Raw genomic sequence first — 15,818 nt, 5'->3', positions numbered from 1 at the left:
AGGAAGTCATGGTTAATGTTTAGAATATTCCTATCCTCCTTACATGTTTCCCACTTATGCTAAAAGCTATGGATCAAGCACATAACCTGAACTGTAAGTTTAACGTTACCGAAGTTGCAACACTGCGCTGCACAGAAAAACACACTAAATGACAGGAGTAAAATGCTCTTTTTTTACAGAATGAGCTCTCTGGTTACCAGCTTTATTAAATTAACCAAAGAATCCTGTATTTTCTTAAAGGTAAAGGGTAAAGGGACCCCTAGCCATTAGGTTCAGTCGTGACCGACTCTGGGGTTGCGGTGCTCATCTCGCTTTATTGGCCGAGGGAGCCGGTGTACAGCTTCCGGGTCATGTGGCCAGCATGACTAAGCCGCTTCTGGCGAACCAGAGCAGCACACAGAAACGCCAGTTACCTTCCCGCTGGAAGTACCTATTTATCTACTTGCACTTTGACGTGCTTTCGAACTGCTAGGTTGGCAGGAGTAGGGACTGAGCAACGGGAGCTCACCCCGTCACGGGGATTCGAACTGCTGACCTTCTGATCAGCAAGTCATAGGCTCTGTGGTTTAACCCATAGTGCCACCCGCGTCCCTGATTGTATTTTCTTAGCTGAAGTTAAATATATATACTGTACACACATGCACAAACAATTGCTGGAAATGGTCTTAACTGAAAGCCTATTTGAAAAGCTAGTGGGACCAATATACAAATAAAATTAAATTAAATTAAGGTGATATTGGTAATACGAGGTCACTGCCTTGCTGAAGCTAAGTAGATCTGGTTCTAGATATGAGACATCTTGATAAATTCATGTATGCCGACTTAGGTGCAAACACAGAAGAAAGGAGAGGCTATAGAATGTAAGGAAATAATAAAAAAGTAAGTAAATTCCGCTCTTCTCACCAGCAGCTTGCAATAATTATTTTCTAGAGACTTCATGTATTAATTTGAACATGCTGCTACTTGTTGACAAACTGAACAGTGATCAATTCCCAGGTGCTTTTTTTTTTTTAATCAAGTAGTTAAGGAAGTACATTGGATAAATAAATGAAAACCTAAACCTGAACACATCAGATATTAGAACCTTTAGAACTGTGAGGGCTAGCTAGATATTATTTTTTATTTTCATGTAATGCAACCTAAATGTCTTACATTATTTACTTTTGCATTTAATTTAGTCTTTTGGTTGTAAGCATATTACATACATGAAATATAAACATTTAAAATACAAATATGTTGCATTTCCTATCTCCAATATTTATATATTCATTCACAATGTCCAAAATAAACAGAATATGCAAAATAAATTCTCATTAAACTAATTATTAATTATTTTACATTTTCTACTATTTAAGACATCAAAAATGCATTGTGTTGCATCCAATGGTTGCATGAGAAGAGGGAAGCCCACAAAACTGAGCTTTCCTCTCCTTTGCATCTCCCTGCATCCCCACAAAACCCTCTCCATAGGGTTTCCCCCTATGAACATGTCATAAGGGCTACAGTGGGAAGGTGGAATCACCCCAAATTGGGTGGAGCCTGGAGGAGTCTTGTTCCAAAAGGAGCTCTGCTCCTGCAAAATCTTTCTGCCTAATTTGGGCAATTCCCACCCCCCACCACACTGCAGCCCCTGGAGAGGATTTCTGGGTGAGGGGGGAGGAAAGAGTGTGTTTGCATGAGCTACCTTCCACTCACACAGCCATTGGATAAATATTACAGGCTAAAAAAAACAACCCAGCAGTTATAATGGGGTTCATGATTTCTCTAAAGTTTCTTTCTGTTTAATTTTCTTTTGGCATTCCACATATTCTGTCAATCTGGCCATCTGAGCCAAATACTAAATTAATTTAATCATAGTTGGCACATTATGTAAACACCATTTAGAAGCTATCGGGATTTTTGGTGGAGTTCATGCCAATTCCAGATGTTTCGATTCACTTTTCTTCTTAAATATCCTGGCAGTCCATGAAATGGACTTAATTGTAAAGGGTATTCAATCATCCGACTAATAGAAATACTAAGATAATTCCAGAGATGATGTTATCTTCTTACACTTCCACCACATATGCATAAAATTCACAATTCTTTTCCTACACCTTTTTGTATTTAGTATTGGATGTATTAAAAGAGCTAGCTTTTAAAATCCTGCTTGCACTGATTTTTGAAACAGCATCTCTGGTAACATAAAAAAACCACACGCACACAGCAAAGTAATACATTTGGAATAAATAATTGCTTTGTCTGAGATGGACATTATAAAGGTCAAGCATATAATGGGGTTTTAGACATATTCATTGCGTACTATCTTATTTCATTCTCTCTGGCTTTCTGCATTGTGAAATTTGGTTTTAGTCATGTAGTTAATCTGCAATAACTGTATAAGAACTTGTCTCTATATGAGCGTAAAGAAAGTTAGGAAAAGAAATACATATTTGCAATAATGATACATTGCCAAGCAGAACACCCTGTTTAATCAACCAAAGCTTTATTTAAGAGTCATTTGCAATCAGACCATAATTATGCCATTAAAAGTATAGACCTGACTATAATAATTAGCCATCAGGGAATTTACAATATATCTGTAACCTAAGAATCTTTGGCAAAATAAATATTATGAGAAGCACGGCACAAAAATTAATTTATGACTGCAACTGCAGTCTTTCCCTAGTTTTTCATATTTTGGGCATTCTTTCTAGGGATTTGAATGTGCTTAAGTTGTGAAACATCTGTGTTTACTCCATTAGGAAAAAAACACAAATTGCATTTTTATGGATTAAAACAGGCACCACACTTAATGCTGAACGCTTGAGAATAACTCATTACCAAAGAAATTAAAGGTTTAATTTTTTATTTTTTTGGATAACGTGACAATTCCTTTAACATGTTCATTGACTCCCCTTCCTTTTTTTCTTGTGTTATGGATCTAATCCCCTTACTGCTTCAATTATTTCAAAATGCCTTTCATTTGCAGAATTCTGAATATAAGGATGCAGAATATTATCAGACAAGTTGTTTTGCCTAAGTTCCCAAACTTTATAAGGGCAGCCTTAATTAAGGGCCTTAATTCACAATCCCTGACTTTTTATTTGTCCTTTTTGGGCATCTCATTTCACCCCACTACAGCTCCATACAGGGCAGGTGGCAGATATATCCTAAGATGCCACCTTGATGACAGCTACAACCTTGAAGAAATACACAGAGCCTGCGATGGCCCTCCTTAAGGAGACTTCTAAAGGCACCAAGGACGCTGATGAGTTAAAAGATGGGGAATTTTGTTTATTTATCCATTTATTATTAATTCTCCACTTTTCTCCCAGTGCAGGACCCAAGGCAGCTCTCGGCATAAATTAAAACAAATATAACTAAAAGCACATAATAAAAAAAATATTAATATTAAAGAAGAAGTAAATAAGTAACGCTATGAAAAACAGCACTGAAAACACAACCACTTAAAAGTGTAAGAAAGAAAGGGCACAACACTCAGTCTCGGAAGACCCTGCCACAACAGCCAGTTAGTGGCCAAAGGCCTGATGGAACAACAACAACAAAAATACTTTGCCTGCTGGGAAAAGGAAAGCAGAAAAAAGGAGTCATTGTACCTCCCATGAAAGGGAGTTCTACAATCTGGGAGTAGCCACCAAGAAGGCTCTCTCTTGTGTCCTCTTATCCTAAGGTTACCATATTTTGAAGAGCAAAAAAGAGGACACATCTGCCAACTTCTACTTTTAACTATGGATCACTATGACAACACTCATTTTACATACCCATCAAAAAGAGGACATGTCCTAGAATTTAGAGAACATATAGCAACCCTATTATCCTGAGAGAGAAGATAATGGACCTAAAATCTGCCCTCCACTTCAAGGAGGTATTCATGAAAACTGAGAGCCACATTTCCATTTTTGGGGAACCATGATGAAAGAACCATAACTGGAAGCCACATAACTGTAGTCATATGGAGCAATGGATGAGGAAAATGGTAGAGATTGGTGAGCAAAATGTGTCCTATAATAGACATAAAATTCTTGATTTGTGGCAGAATATTTTGGCAGAAATGTATTGATTTATGTCAATGATAAAACTCCATAAGCTTTGCATCAGTCTTCCTCTCATCTCCTTTTCTACTGTCCTTTCATATTTTGCACCCCCACCCCCCACTTCATGCTGACCTGCTCCTGTACAGATTATTATACTGGGAGGTCACTCTCTACCACTTGGCAGGAGGGGGAAACCTATACAGTACATTTGCAATCAATTAAATAAGCTTTAGGGATGCGGGTGGCACTGCGGGTTAAACCACAGAGCCTAGGGCTTGCCGATCAGAAGGTCGGCAGTTCGAATCCCCGCAACGGGGTGAGCTCCTGTTGCTCGGTCCCAGCTCCTGCCAACCTAGCAGTTCGAAAGCACGTCAAAGTTCAAGTAGATAAATAGGTACCGCTCTAGCGGGAAGGTAAATGGTGTTTCCGTGTGCTGCTCTGGTTTTGCCAGAAGCAGCTTAGTCATGCTGGCCACATGACCTGAAAGCTGTACGCCGGCTCCCTTGGCCAATAAAGCGAGATGAGTGCCACAACCCCAGAGTCAGTCACGACTGGACCTAATAGTCAGGGTCCCTTTACCTTTACCTTTAAATAAGCTTTTATTTATCATCTCCTGACTGAGCTTTCTAGTGGCTTCATGTTTGCGTATTATTAGTTTTATTTTGTTTAAAACATTTATATACTGCCCAACAACATGTTTTCTGGGTTGTTGACAATAGAGTTTATAAGATGTATTTGTTTTAAAGACACACACAAACACAAGCAAACAGATAGTGACTGAGTCAACGACTAGGGTACTGAACATGATGCTTATTCACAATTACTGCACCATCAAGAAATTTCAAAGCAAATACTCCACCGCTTTGCATTTTCCTGTATCCGTAGTAAAGTAACAGTACAAAATTGTTGCACAACAAGACACAAGACCTGGCTTATGACTGCTTTCATTATTGTTCTGCTTAGGCAGATGTGTAAGTCGTATAAGACGACAGCACTTTGTCTAATATAGTGGAGTCCATAGGACTACAGACATGTTACATTCTGTCATCATGTCATGTGACCATTGTATGTGTTCAGAAGGCTTCAAAAGTACTTGTATGGCTAAATAAGACCAGCCACTTCAGGGAGTTTGGTCTCACTAAGATTGAAGTCACTGGTCAAAATTAGTGACTTGCTTCAGCCTCTCTCAAAATGTTGACCTTGCATGCTCATGTGAGCAATTGGGCATGATCTAAAAAGCTCATAGATTTTGGCTTAGTGTCCATGATCTGGGAGGCTGTAAATTTGCCTTGAGAGGATTGCAGAAGATGCTCATGTAACATGTATCTTGCAGCCCAGCCCAGTTTCCTTTTGCATCTTCTGCACTCTCTACGTGACTGAAGAGCTATATTCATGGGACAACCATGTGCATTTAGCATGGGTAACATGTAACTTGGTTGATCCCTGGAAATTCTACAAATATATAAAAGATTTCAGAAACAGAATACCATTTTTATATACATCCAATAGGGTTTGTCTATGTCAGTGATGGCCAAACTTGGCCCTCCAGCTGTTTTGGGACTACAATTCCCATCATCCCTAGCTAACAGGACCAGTAGTCAGGGATGATGGGAATTGTAGTCCCAAAACAACTGGAGGGCCAAGTTTGGCCATCGCTGGTCTATGTGCTGAAAAGAGGGATTTGTGATTTTTATAATTGCCTTTGCTTATCATTAAAGGTAAAGGACCCCTGACAGTTAAGTCCAGTTGCGAACGACTCTGGGGTTGCGGCGCTCATCTCGCTTTACTGGCCAAGGGAGCCGGCGTTTGTCCGCAGACAGCTTCCAGGTCATGTGGCCAGCATGACTAAGCTGCTTCTGGCAAAACCAGAGCAGCACATGGAAACACCATTTACCTTCCCGCTAGAGCGGTACCTATTTATCTACTTGAACTTTGACGTGCTTTCAAACTGCTAGGTTGGCAGGAGCTGGGACTGAACAACGGGAGCTCACCCCGTTGTGGGGATTCGAACTGCTGACCTTCCGATTGGCAAGCCCAAGGCTCAGTGGTTTAACCCACAGCACCACCCTCGTCCTCTTTCTTATCATTAGCATAGTGTTTAAGCCTATTTGTTCAAAATTTTAAGTTCTTTGACGCAATAACATTTTGCATTGCATTTTTTTATTATTAAAAAACCCACCCAGTGCTGCAACTTACAGTTTACTTTCATGATATAATAATCAACTTTATAGTTTCCAATGCTCCCTTGTTTGGAAATCACCACCAAGTCTCTTTTTAAACCATTCAGCGAAGCTCCTCATAATAGCTTTATTATGCTTTTGTTCCAATTCACAAAGAGTCTCCAATACTGAATCCCATGGTAACTGATTTTCCTCATGAGTAGGGTTGGAGCAGCATACAAATGGAAAAGCCTTATTATGACACTGAGCCCATCTCCTTTCAAGCTCCAGATACAGCCCCTACTGTGCATTTCACATCTTGCCAAAGTCAGGAAGGCAAGAAAGGCACCAGCCAAAAGTAAAGGGAAACAAAAAAGAAAAGAAAAGGGAGTCAGTTCTAGGGTTTCAAAGGAAACACTCATCAGAGTAATGTGACCTATTCCTAAATTAGTAAGAAAAGAAAGCCGCTTGCATCAGTTTGGTACTATATATAACTAATTTGAGTGTTAGTGGCTGTGAAAGTAGAAAAGCAAATCAGCATACAATGTACTGAAAGATCAGACTTGGGGTTTTCACTTTTTGACTGCAGCCTGGTTTGGTATTCAAGTGACCAAACATTGATCAGAGAAACTCTAGGAGGCATGGCTATCCTCCTCATTTTACACAGAATAATACACGGAATACATTCCTTGAGATCTCCCATTGAGTCAACAGGGAGATCTCCCATTGAGTCAACAGGGAGATTGTGGTTTTAGAAAATGAATATAATTACATGGCAGTATTTGCTGTAACATAGTGGGGCCTCCAGCTATGTTAGGTTTGCTTACTCTGCATTCTTCCCTACCAACAAATGTGTCTGTATTGTTAAAGAGGTTTTTTGGGGGGAAGAAACCAGTTCTATTTTTCTAGAAAAAGAAGTGCCAGAACTCACCATGAAAACCTCCCTTGTTCTCTTATAATGGCAATGGTGCCCACCTGAGAGGTGCCGGGACTAAGTTCTGGTGAGTTCCAGCTTTAAAAAAGCCCTGAGGAGCTCCCTAAAGTTCTAAGGTTACCAGATTTTTTTCAATGAATCCGGGGACACTTTTCAACGTCAATGGATTTTGTATGGGGACTGATTTGTCAATCCGGGGACTGTCCCCAGGAAACGGGGACATCTGGTAACCTTACCCTAAACCCTAGAAATTAATAAATGGTAGGATTTTGACTAATTGGGATATGAAAGGAGAAATATAAGCTACGGAGGAATTCCTGGGCTAGCCTATGCAAAATGACCTGGCTAAGCTAGGGCCAAGACCCTGATGTTGGGAAAGTTGGGAAAGATGGAGGGCACAAGGAGAAGGGGACGACAGAGGACGAGATGGTTGGATAGTGTTCTCGAAGCTACCAACATGAGTTTGTCCAAACTGCAGGAGACAGTGGAAGACAGGAGTGCCTGGCATGCTCTGGTCCATGGGGTCACGAAGAGTTGGACACGACTAAACAACAACAACAAGCTAGGGCCATTAAGAAACAATACAGGGCCATTGGCATGTAAGAAAATGTCTTTTTTCCTCCTGCCCTGAGGTATGAACAGAGGCAGGGGATCTGGAAAGTTGCCAGGGCAACTGGGCATGATGTCACACTTGAGTTTGGGGCCTTTGGCACAGCAGCAGACTTGGAATAGGCGGAATAATTTTGGCTGAAGGCAGGCTGGGAAAGATGCCTTGGACTCCAGTGCTGCATTGCTGTGGGAAGCAAGCCCCTCCTGAGATGACTGTGCTGTAAGATCTGGACTCCCTCCATCTAAACTCAGCTATAAATATGTGAATAAATCACAGAATAAAGCTTCTGTGAAACTATTTAGGATGGTTTGGAGGTCATCCTCTGAGTGTGCATACACTGCATTGTCATCAACATATTGAAGCTCTATGACAGAAGTTATGGTAACCTTACTCTTTGCTTTCAGTGTACTCAAGTTAAAGAGCTCTCCATCTGTTTGATATATGATTTCTACCCTGGTGGGCAGTTTCCCTTCGACAATGTGTAGATTCATGGCAGTGAAAATAATAGAGTTGGGGCAATAACACAACCCTGTTTAACACCTGATCCCACTGTGAATGGTTCACTTTGAGAGCCATTGTTACGTTTGACTCTTGCTGTCATATTATCATGAAGGAGCTGCATGATGTTCACAAATGTATCTGGGCAGCCAATTTTCAGAAAGACAGTCCACAGGGCATTAGGATTTAGAGTGTTGAAGGCCTTAGTTAGGTCAATAAACCCTATATACAGGGGTTGGTTTTGCTCTCTGCAGTGAAAATCATGTCTACTGTCCCCCTAGAAGGTCGAAAACCATTTTGGGATTCAGGAAGGGTAGCCTAGGATATAGTTGCTAATATCCTACAATGAAGGGGTGCACTCACTGCTTTTGTTAATAGTGGTGGACATAAATGCAAGAACTTCTTTCAGTTGTCCTAGGAGTACAGGTGACCCCCTATTTACATGGGGATTCTGTTCCAGGCCCCCGTGGATATACTACTGAGATCAGGCAATATTCCTACTGTTAGGAAGAGTGTTTAGGGGAAATGTATAAAATTAGCAATAATCGCATGTCGGATTAACGTCAATGACTACAATACTGCCACTGTGCCTTTAGACACTTAAAAAACACCAAGAATCAATGCACACATTTAAGAACAGATTGGCAGTACCTTGAAACCACATTGCGAACCTTTTGACCCCCTTCTTGCATTTGCTCAATTATTTAAAATAAAATATTGTTTTAAAGGATTTTGACTAACCAGAAATTACTATGCAATCATTTGATTTTGATTTTGTTTTCCGGGTCTCTCAAATTTCTGGCATATCATCAAACTTGAAGTGCTTTTTTAATTATTTGCAAATTTGGCTCCATGAAGTGTATGGCCTATTATCATGAAGCAATAACTATTCTTCTGTCAACATCTCATTCATATTATGCAATTGTTTAGAAATGTTTAGAGGATCGTCTCCAGTGTAATCATTTCGTCCTCTTACAAGAATGATCTTCTACTACAAATTCACTTTACAAGCCTAATCATGCCTTCAGACAAGCAACCTAAGATACCAACCGAAATTTAGTATTCCATGCAAGTCTCTGCTTAGATCGAACCTTTTAAAAGTGAAATCTAATAGCACCATTATAATTCTGCATACGGAATCATGCTACCTGCATGAACATTTTTCTCATTATTTCCCAGAGATACAAGAAGAACCAGATTTCAGAACACTGCAGTTAAAAATCATACATATTTTAAAATGCACAAATAATTTCTCTACTAAAATGATCCAACCAGAAGAATGACCAAAAGGTTATCCAGTAATATATTTCCACAAGTTATGTTTGTGTGACAGGAAATGATCTGGGGCACTCTCTCCATTTCCACATGCCAAAAAACTGCATTTATTTTTCATTGCGTTTATTTTTCTTATTCCAGTGCATGAGAAAAAGGAGCCAAACCTAGCAGATTCAGAAGTCAAATTATTTCATTGCCTCCACAGTTTTCACGAGTATTTGCGACATCCATTTTTGCCCACAATTCACAATCATTTTCTCTTTGCTAATAAATCACAGCTCCACCTTGATATGTCAGAGGAGGAACACAATCCATTATTAATGCCAATCAGTTATGGAGAAATAACACAATAAATCTCATACAATACCTAATGCTGTTCATGCTTCCAGTCTCAGATCCCAGTTTACATCTCTCCAGCTGGCTGGCGACAATCTGGCGTTCAGCCTCAAGTTCTCGGGTAAGCCTTTCAAACTGTAACTCCTGAAATGCAAAACACACTTCTGTTACAAACTTTGTGCAATCCAGGTAATATGTATCTGTCAGGTGGTGGTGTGGTTGCTCGAGAGCAAACAGGCAAGACTCCAACCTGTCTTTTCCGGGCTTTATTATTAGTAAAAACTATTTACAGTGCAGAGCGTTGCAAGTCCATGTCCGCTCAGTCGCTAGCAGAATCTGGGAGTGGGCGGTCCTTATACCTCCCTCAGCATAACAGTCGTGTGACCCCCATCCTTCTCCTCCCCTCTCTGTGCCCAAACCTACTGCGCAGAGTGGGCACTGGCAAAGGGGGACTTGCCTCCCCTCCGCTTTGCTCAGGCTCAGTGTTGAGGCTCTCCCTAGCATCTCCTGGTCCCTGCACCCCCTCCCCACTGGACGTGGGGCTTTCCTCCTCACCAGAGGAGGAACTGTTTCGCAAGATCTTCGGAGGCTCCCTGTAACACAACTGCCCTTCCACCTCTCACCTCTGAGCTGATGGCAGTTCCCTGACAGTATCCAAGAAGCTTCCTTGTTCCTGGTTTCAGGATGACCCTCTGTCTCTCCCCCCACTGGTAGATTTATCAACTTTTGACTTTTTAAAAAAGTACTGCCCACCTCCCCCTGGCTGGGCCAAGGGCGGCAGGGAGTGGGGAGGGAATGTATGAGGCTAGGGGCCAAAGTTATGGTGAACTAGGCAGCAGAAGTTCCCAGTTCATGGGTGGCCCAAATGGAATCTGGCATGCCCTAGAAAAGCCTAGCACAGGCACAGGCAAACTCCAGCCCTCCAGGTGTTTGGGACTACAATTCCCATCATCCCTGACTACTGGTCCTGTTAGCTAGGGATGATGGGAATTGTAGTCCCAAACCTCTGGAGGGCCGGAGTTTGCCTATGCCTGGCCTAGCATGTGCCAATAAGCAAATGTGGCAGATCTGGGTGTTGGAGGTAGTGTGCCCTCCTTAGGGAGACCCACCTAGCTGCAATACTGAACACTTTTAGGGCTGAGGATTTCTTGGAGATGTTTTTATTTTCTGCTCCTGCTTTTATGTTGGTTGTTGTCCCCCCCCCCCCCCTGTGATTTGCTGTTGCATTGTTTATATTACGAGATTGTTTATTTCTGCAGCTATTTTGTTTTATCATTATTTGCAGGTATGATTTTACTGCCATTCGCAGACTCTCCAAGTGTCCCTATTTTCCAGGGGCATCCCTGATTTAGAGAAGCCATCCCAGTTTCTGGATTTGATCCCAGAATGTCCCACTTTTCCTTAGGATGTCCTTATTTTCACTGGAGAAATGCTGGAGGGTATGGTGTTATCTGACCCACAAGCCATCTGAAGGCAATCCTGTATAGTTAAGATTTTTAAATGTTTAATGTTTTATTATGTTATTGTATATGTTGGAAGTTGCCCAGAGTGGCTGGGGCAACGCAGTAAGATGTCTGGGGTATAAATAGTAAAATTATCATTATGGAATAGGACGTCCCTGTTTTCACTGGAGAAATATTGGAGGGTATGCATTTTATTTGATTTTAAGTTGCAAGCTACTCTGGTTTCTGTTCAAAGAAAAGGAAGGGATAAATGAATAAAACAGTTGGACTACCCCTAGGGTTCATCGGCTTTCAGATAGTACTTTCCTGTTAGCAAATGCTTTTCACTGGTCAGACTAGTGTGCAATAATAAATGGTTGGCAATGCTACCCAAAAGGCAGACTAGAAGGATTATGCTAGTTGTTGAAAGAAGGTGCAATGGAAAATATCACAAAAGATTATTTTCTTCAAATACAGTAACTGTGCTTTATTGAGAAAGGCTTTAAAAATTGATGGTTGGTGCCAAATGATGTCCAATACCTGTCTGGTTGTTCTGTGTTTTAGAGGGTTATTGCTGGCATGTGCCATTTATTATCTTAGGAAGAGGATGGAAAGGACTTTTTCTGGTTATCGTTTCAAGTAAAGGAGGGTTTTAATTTTGTGCAGAGATCTCTTTTCTTTCAGGATTCACTCTCATTGAAAGTGCAGACAATTCTCACTTCACACAAGCACAGCAGGCTTAGCGCATGATTGCAGCAAACATGAAACATACACAAAACCAGGACTATAAGACTAACAGACATGAGAATAAGCACCTTCTTATGCATCAGTGTGCCAAGAAATCCCAAACTCTCCAGAGGGGTGTTAATAATATAAAATAAATCAATGGCTTGTAGAGAGACAAGGGGCATACCAGGTATGCCCCAGAATATCCATAATCAGAACAGTCTAAACAAAATAAAAAATTGTACAGCAGCCATGACTTGCCCAGGACAAGACTGGAGCAGCTATCATCATCACCATCCTCATTTGTTTATACCCCACCCTTATACTGTTTATACACTGCCCATCAGGCTGCGTTTTCCCAGCCACACTGTGCAACTTACAGCATATATAAAAACATAGTAAAACATCAAGCATTAAAAACTTCCCAATACAGGGCTGCCTCCAGATGTTTTTTAAAAGTTGTGTAATTCTTTATCTCCCTGACATCTTCCGGGAAGGTGTTCCACAGGGAGGGTGCCACTGCCGAGAAGGCCCCCTGCCTGTTCCCTGTAACTTTACTTCTCACAGTGAGGGAACCGCCAGAAGACCCTCAGAAGTGGACCACAGTGTCTGAGCTGAATGATGGAGGTGGAGACACTCCTTCAGGTATATTACTTAGTCCCTGACCAGGTTGCTGCAATGGAACTTAGTGAGGTGCTGTAGGAATGCAGAAATTAAGGGCAGGTATTCAAAACAACATAGCCTTTCAGGCATAGACTTTATAATGGAAGTTTGCATAGACTCCAGTAATTAGCTAAAGAATATGACCAGCTTATTTCTACTGCTAGGTGCCTGACAAGACTAAAATGTGCAGTTGCCGCAGAAGAAAAATAACACAAAGCAACAAAGCCCCTTTAAAGCACAATTAGGCATAAGACTATAAACAATCATAGCTTATCCATTCATTAGTTTATCCACTTCTGCATTCAAAGAACAGTGAAGTTCTTTGTTCATATGCTTATTTCAGAACGTTTTGCACTCTTAATTGCTTAAACTCTTCTGATTTCCTGCCTAAATATTCCACTTGCTGCTATCTCACAAAATAGTATTTTATTTAAATAGCTCTACCAGTTATCACATCTGATGGATTTATGGGAAACTAACATGCACTCCCCTAGGTGGTATTCAGTCTGTCCCCATAGTAGAAGTACAGTGGTGCCCCGCAAGACGAATGCCTCGCAAGACGAAAAACCCGCTAGATGAAAGGGTTTTCCGTTTTGGAGGTGCTTCGCAAGACGAATTTCCCTATGGGCTTGCTTCGCAAGACGAAAATGTCTTGCGAGTTTTTCCCCCCTTCCCCACCCCTTTTTCTAAGCCGCTAAGCCGCTAATAGCGCTAAGCCGCTAAGCCGCTAATGGGCTTGCTTCGCAAGACAAAAAAACCGCTAGACGAAGAGACTCGCAGAACGGATTCTTTTCGTCTTGCGAGGCACCACTGTATCCAAACAAAGAATGAATACATTTTTGTTTAGGTGCTTGGATCATAAAGGAAATTGACTTCTGTGTGAGGTCCTACAGATTCTTATCACTGCTGATTTTACTGTATTTTTTGTGATTTTATTACTGCAAGGTTGTTTTATTTACAAACACCGGCTCCCTCGGCCTATAAAGTGAGATGAGCGCAGCAACCCCAGAGTCGTTCACGACTGGACTTAATTGTCAGGGGTCCCTTTACCTTTACCTTTAAGCTGCCCTTAGTAAGCTGCCTCCAGGTTGGAGGAAAGGAGGGGTAAAATATTCTCTGAATATTGTCTTTCAGACTCTCTTTTTCTCAAACCTGACCAAGCCAAACTCCTGTAATATCTGCACATTCTTTCTTAATCATTTTACAGCTGTTTCACACGTGGATTTTTTGACGCATTCTTAGGGGGATACATACATACATACATCAAATTTACTTACAATCTTCTCTCTACTCACCCCCATCTACCCCCCACCTTTACTGAAAATGACAGATATTAAACACATCTCTTATTTGGTGGAAAAGAGTACCGTAGTTGGCGCTTGATTTATATTGTCCTATGAATAGATTTAGCAATAGGGGATGACAGTTGTGTCAGTCAGTTCTGCTGTTACCATTTCTCACCTCTCCTGGTGGCATCCTTATCTATTATCGATATCAGTAGAAGAGAGAGAGAGATTTCCCATAAACACCCTGGCCTCCAGCCAGACAGGACACTGTGTAACTAGTGATTAATTGAAGAGGCAGCACATGAGATTGCAAGGGTTTGTGGTCTTAGCACCATGTCTGGAAACATAACTAAAAGCTTTGAAAGAAGCAATAGGCTCAGTACCAACATCTCTGTTAGGTTTCAGCCAACTCTACCAATTTTGCAGTAAACCAATGAATCAGCACAATTTCTCAAATCAAGAATAACCCTTCATATGACAGAAAAAGTCTCCAGTTTTTATACCGTTTCTAAACGGTACTCAAAAAATAAAATAAAATGTGCAGTAGATGAACTCTGAAGAGGACACAGCCTCTTTTTATGACTGTTCCTTATACTTCTCTATCAATCTAGAATATGTGCACTCCACAGTCTCACGGAGATCTTCAATATTGTAAGCCAGTGCTTAATACTGATATCAAGGTACAGTGGTGCCCCGCAAGACGAACGCCTCGCAAGACGGAAAACCCGCTAGACGAAAGGGTTTTCCGTTTTGGAGGCGCTTCGCAAGACGAATTTCCCTATGGGCTTGCTTTGCAAGACGACAGCCCATAGGGAAATCTCCGGGACAGTGGGGAAGCGCAGCTCGTCTTCCCCGCTGTCCTCGGACCTCCTCCGAAGCCTGGCGGCGGGGCGGGGACACCTCCTCCCGCCGCCGGGCTTCGGAAGGATGCCCCGATGCCGGGCGGCGAGGCGGGAACGCCTCCCCCCGCCGCCCGGCATCGGAACGATGTCCCGAAGCCGAGCGGCGGGGCGGGAAAGTCTCCCCCCGCCGCCCGGCATCGGAACGATGTCCTGAAGCCGAGCGGCGGGGAGGGAACGCCTCCCCCCGCCGCCCGGCTTCGGGGCGGGAAAGCCTCCCCCCGCCGCCCGGCTTTGGGGCAGGAAAGCCTCCCCCCGCCGCCCGGCTTCGGGGCATCGTCCCGATGCCGGGCGGCGGGGCGAGAAAGCCTCCCCCCGCCGCCTGGCATCGGAACGATGTCCCGAAGCCGGGCGGCGGGGCCGCGAAGCCTGAGGAGCGCTCCCGCTGCTTGCGGAGAGGTCCGCGAAGCCTGTCCTGGACCTCTTCTGAAGGCAGGCGGGGGGCAAAAGTCTTTGTCCCCCCTGCTTGCCTTCCCAGGGGCTTTTAAATCGCCCGGACAGCGGAGAAGTCCTCCGCTGTCCCAGGCGATTTTAAAATGCCGCCCGCCAGAAGAGGTCGGGGGAAGGCGGTTTCCATAGGAACGCATTAATTGATTTTCAATGCATTCCTATGGAAAACCGTGCATCGCAAGACGAAAAACTCGCAAGACGAAGAGACTTGCGGAACGAATTAATTTCGTCTTGCGAGGCACCACTGTACTAGAAATTTTCTTCCATAACTCTTTCCTCATGCAGTAAATCTTGCACAAGTGTGTAAAAGAAAGTTTGAATATATTATTATTACATGACTGAGAGTCAGCATAGACCAGGGAAGGGTTTCCCCAGCAGTTTTTGGACTACAACTCCCATCATTCCCCAGCTAGCCAGACCAGTGGTAAGGGGTGATGGGAATGGTAGTCCAAAAACAGCTGGGGACCCAAGTTTGGGAAAACCTGGTCTAGGGACTAGAATGT

General features: G+C 42.5%; 1 protein-coding gene across 1 annotated transcript in view; it reads right to left on the bottom strand.

Moving 5' to 3' along the window:
- Positions 1-15,818, bottom strand: part of LOC309348086 (catenin delta-2-like) — a 249,053-nt gene that overhangs the window by 70,450 nt on the left and 162,785 nt on the right. The window contains exon 3 of the mRNA XM_081873178.1: positions 9,881-9,993. Within this exon, the coding sequence (XP_081729304.1) occupies positions 9,881-9,993 (113 nt within the window). The remainder of the gene's footprint in view (positions 1-9,880; positions 9,994-15,818) is intronic.

This window comes from Podarcis erhardii, assembly GCF_964252035.2.
Source record: "Podarcis erhardii genome assembly, chromosome: 8".
Taxonomy (NCBI): Eukaryota; Metazoa; Chordata; class Lepidosauria; order Squamata; family Lacertidae; genus Podarcis; species Podarcis erhardii.
Note: the sequence above shows the minus strand (reverse complement) of the source record. Positions and strands in the feature narration are given on the sequence as shown.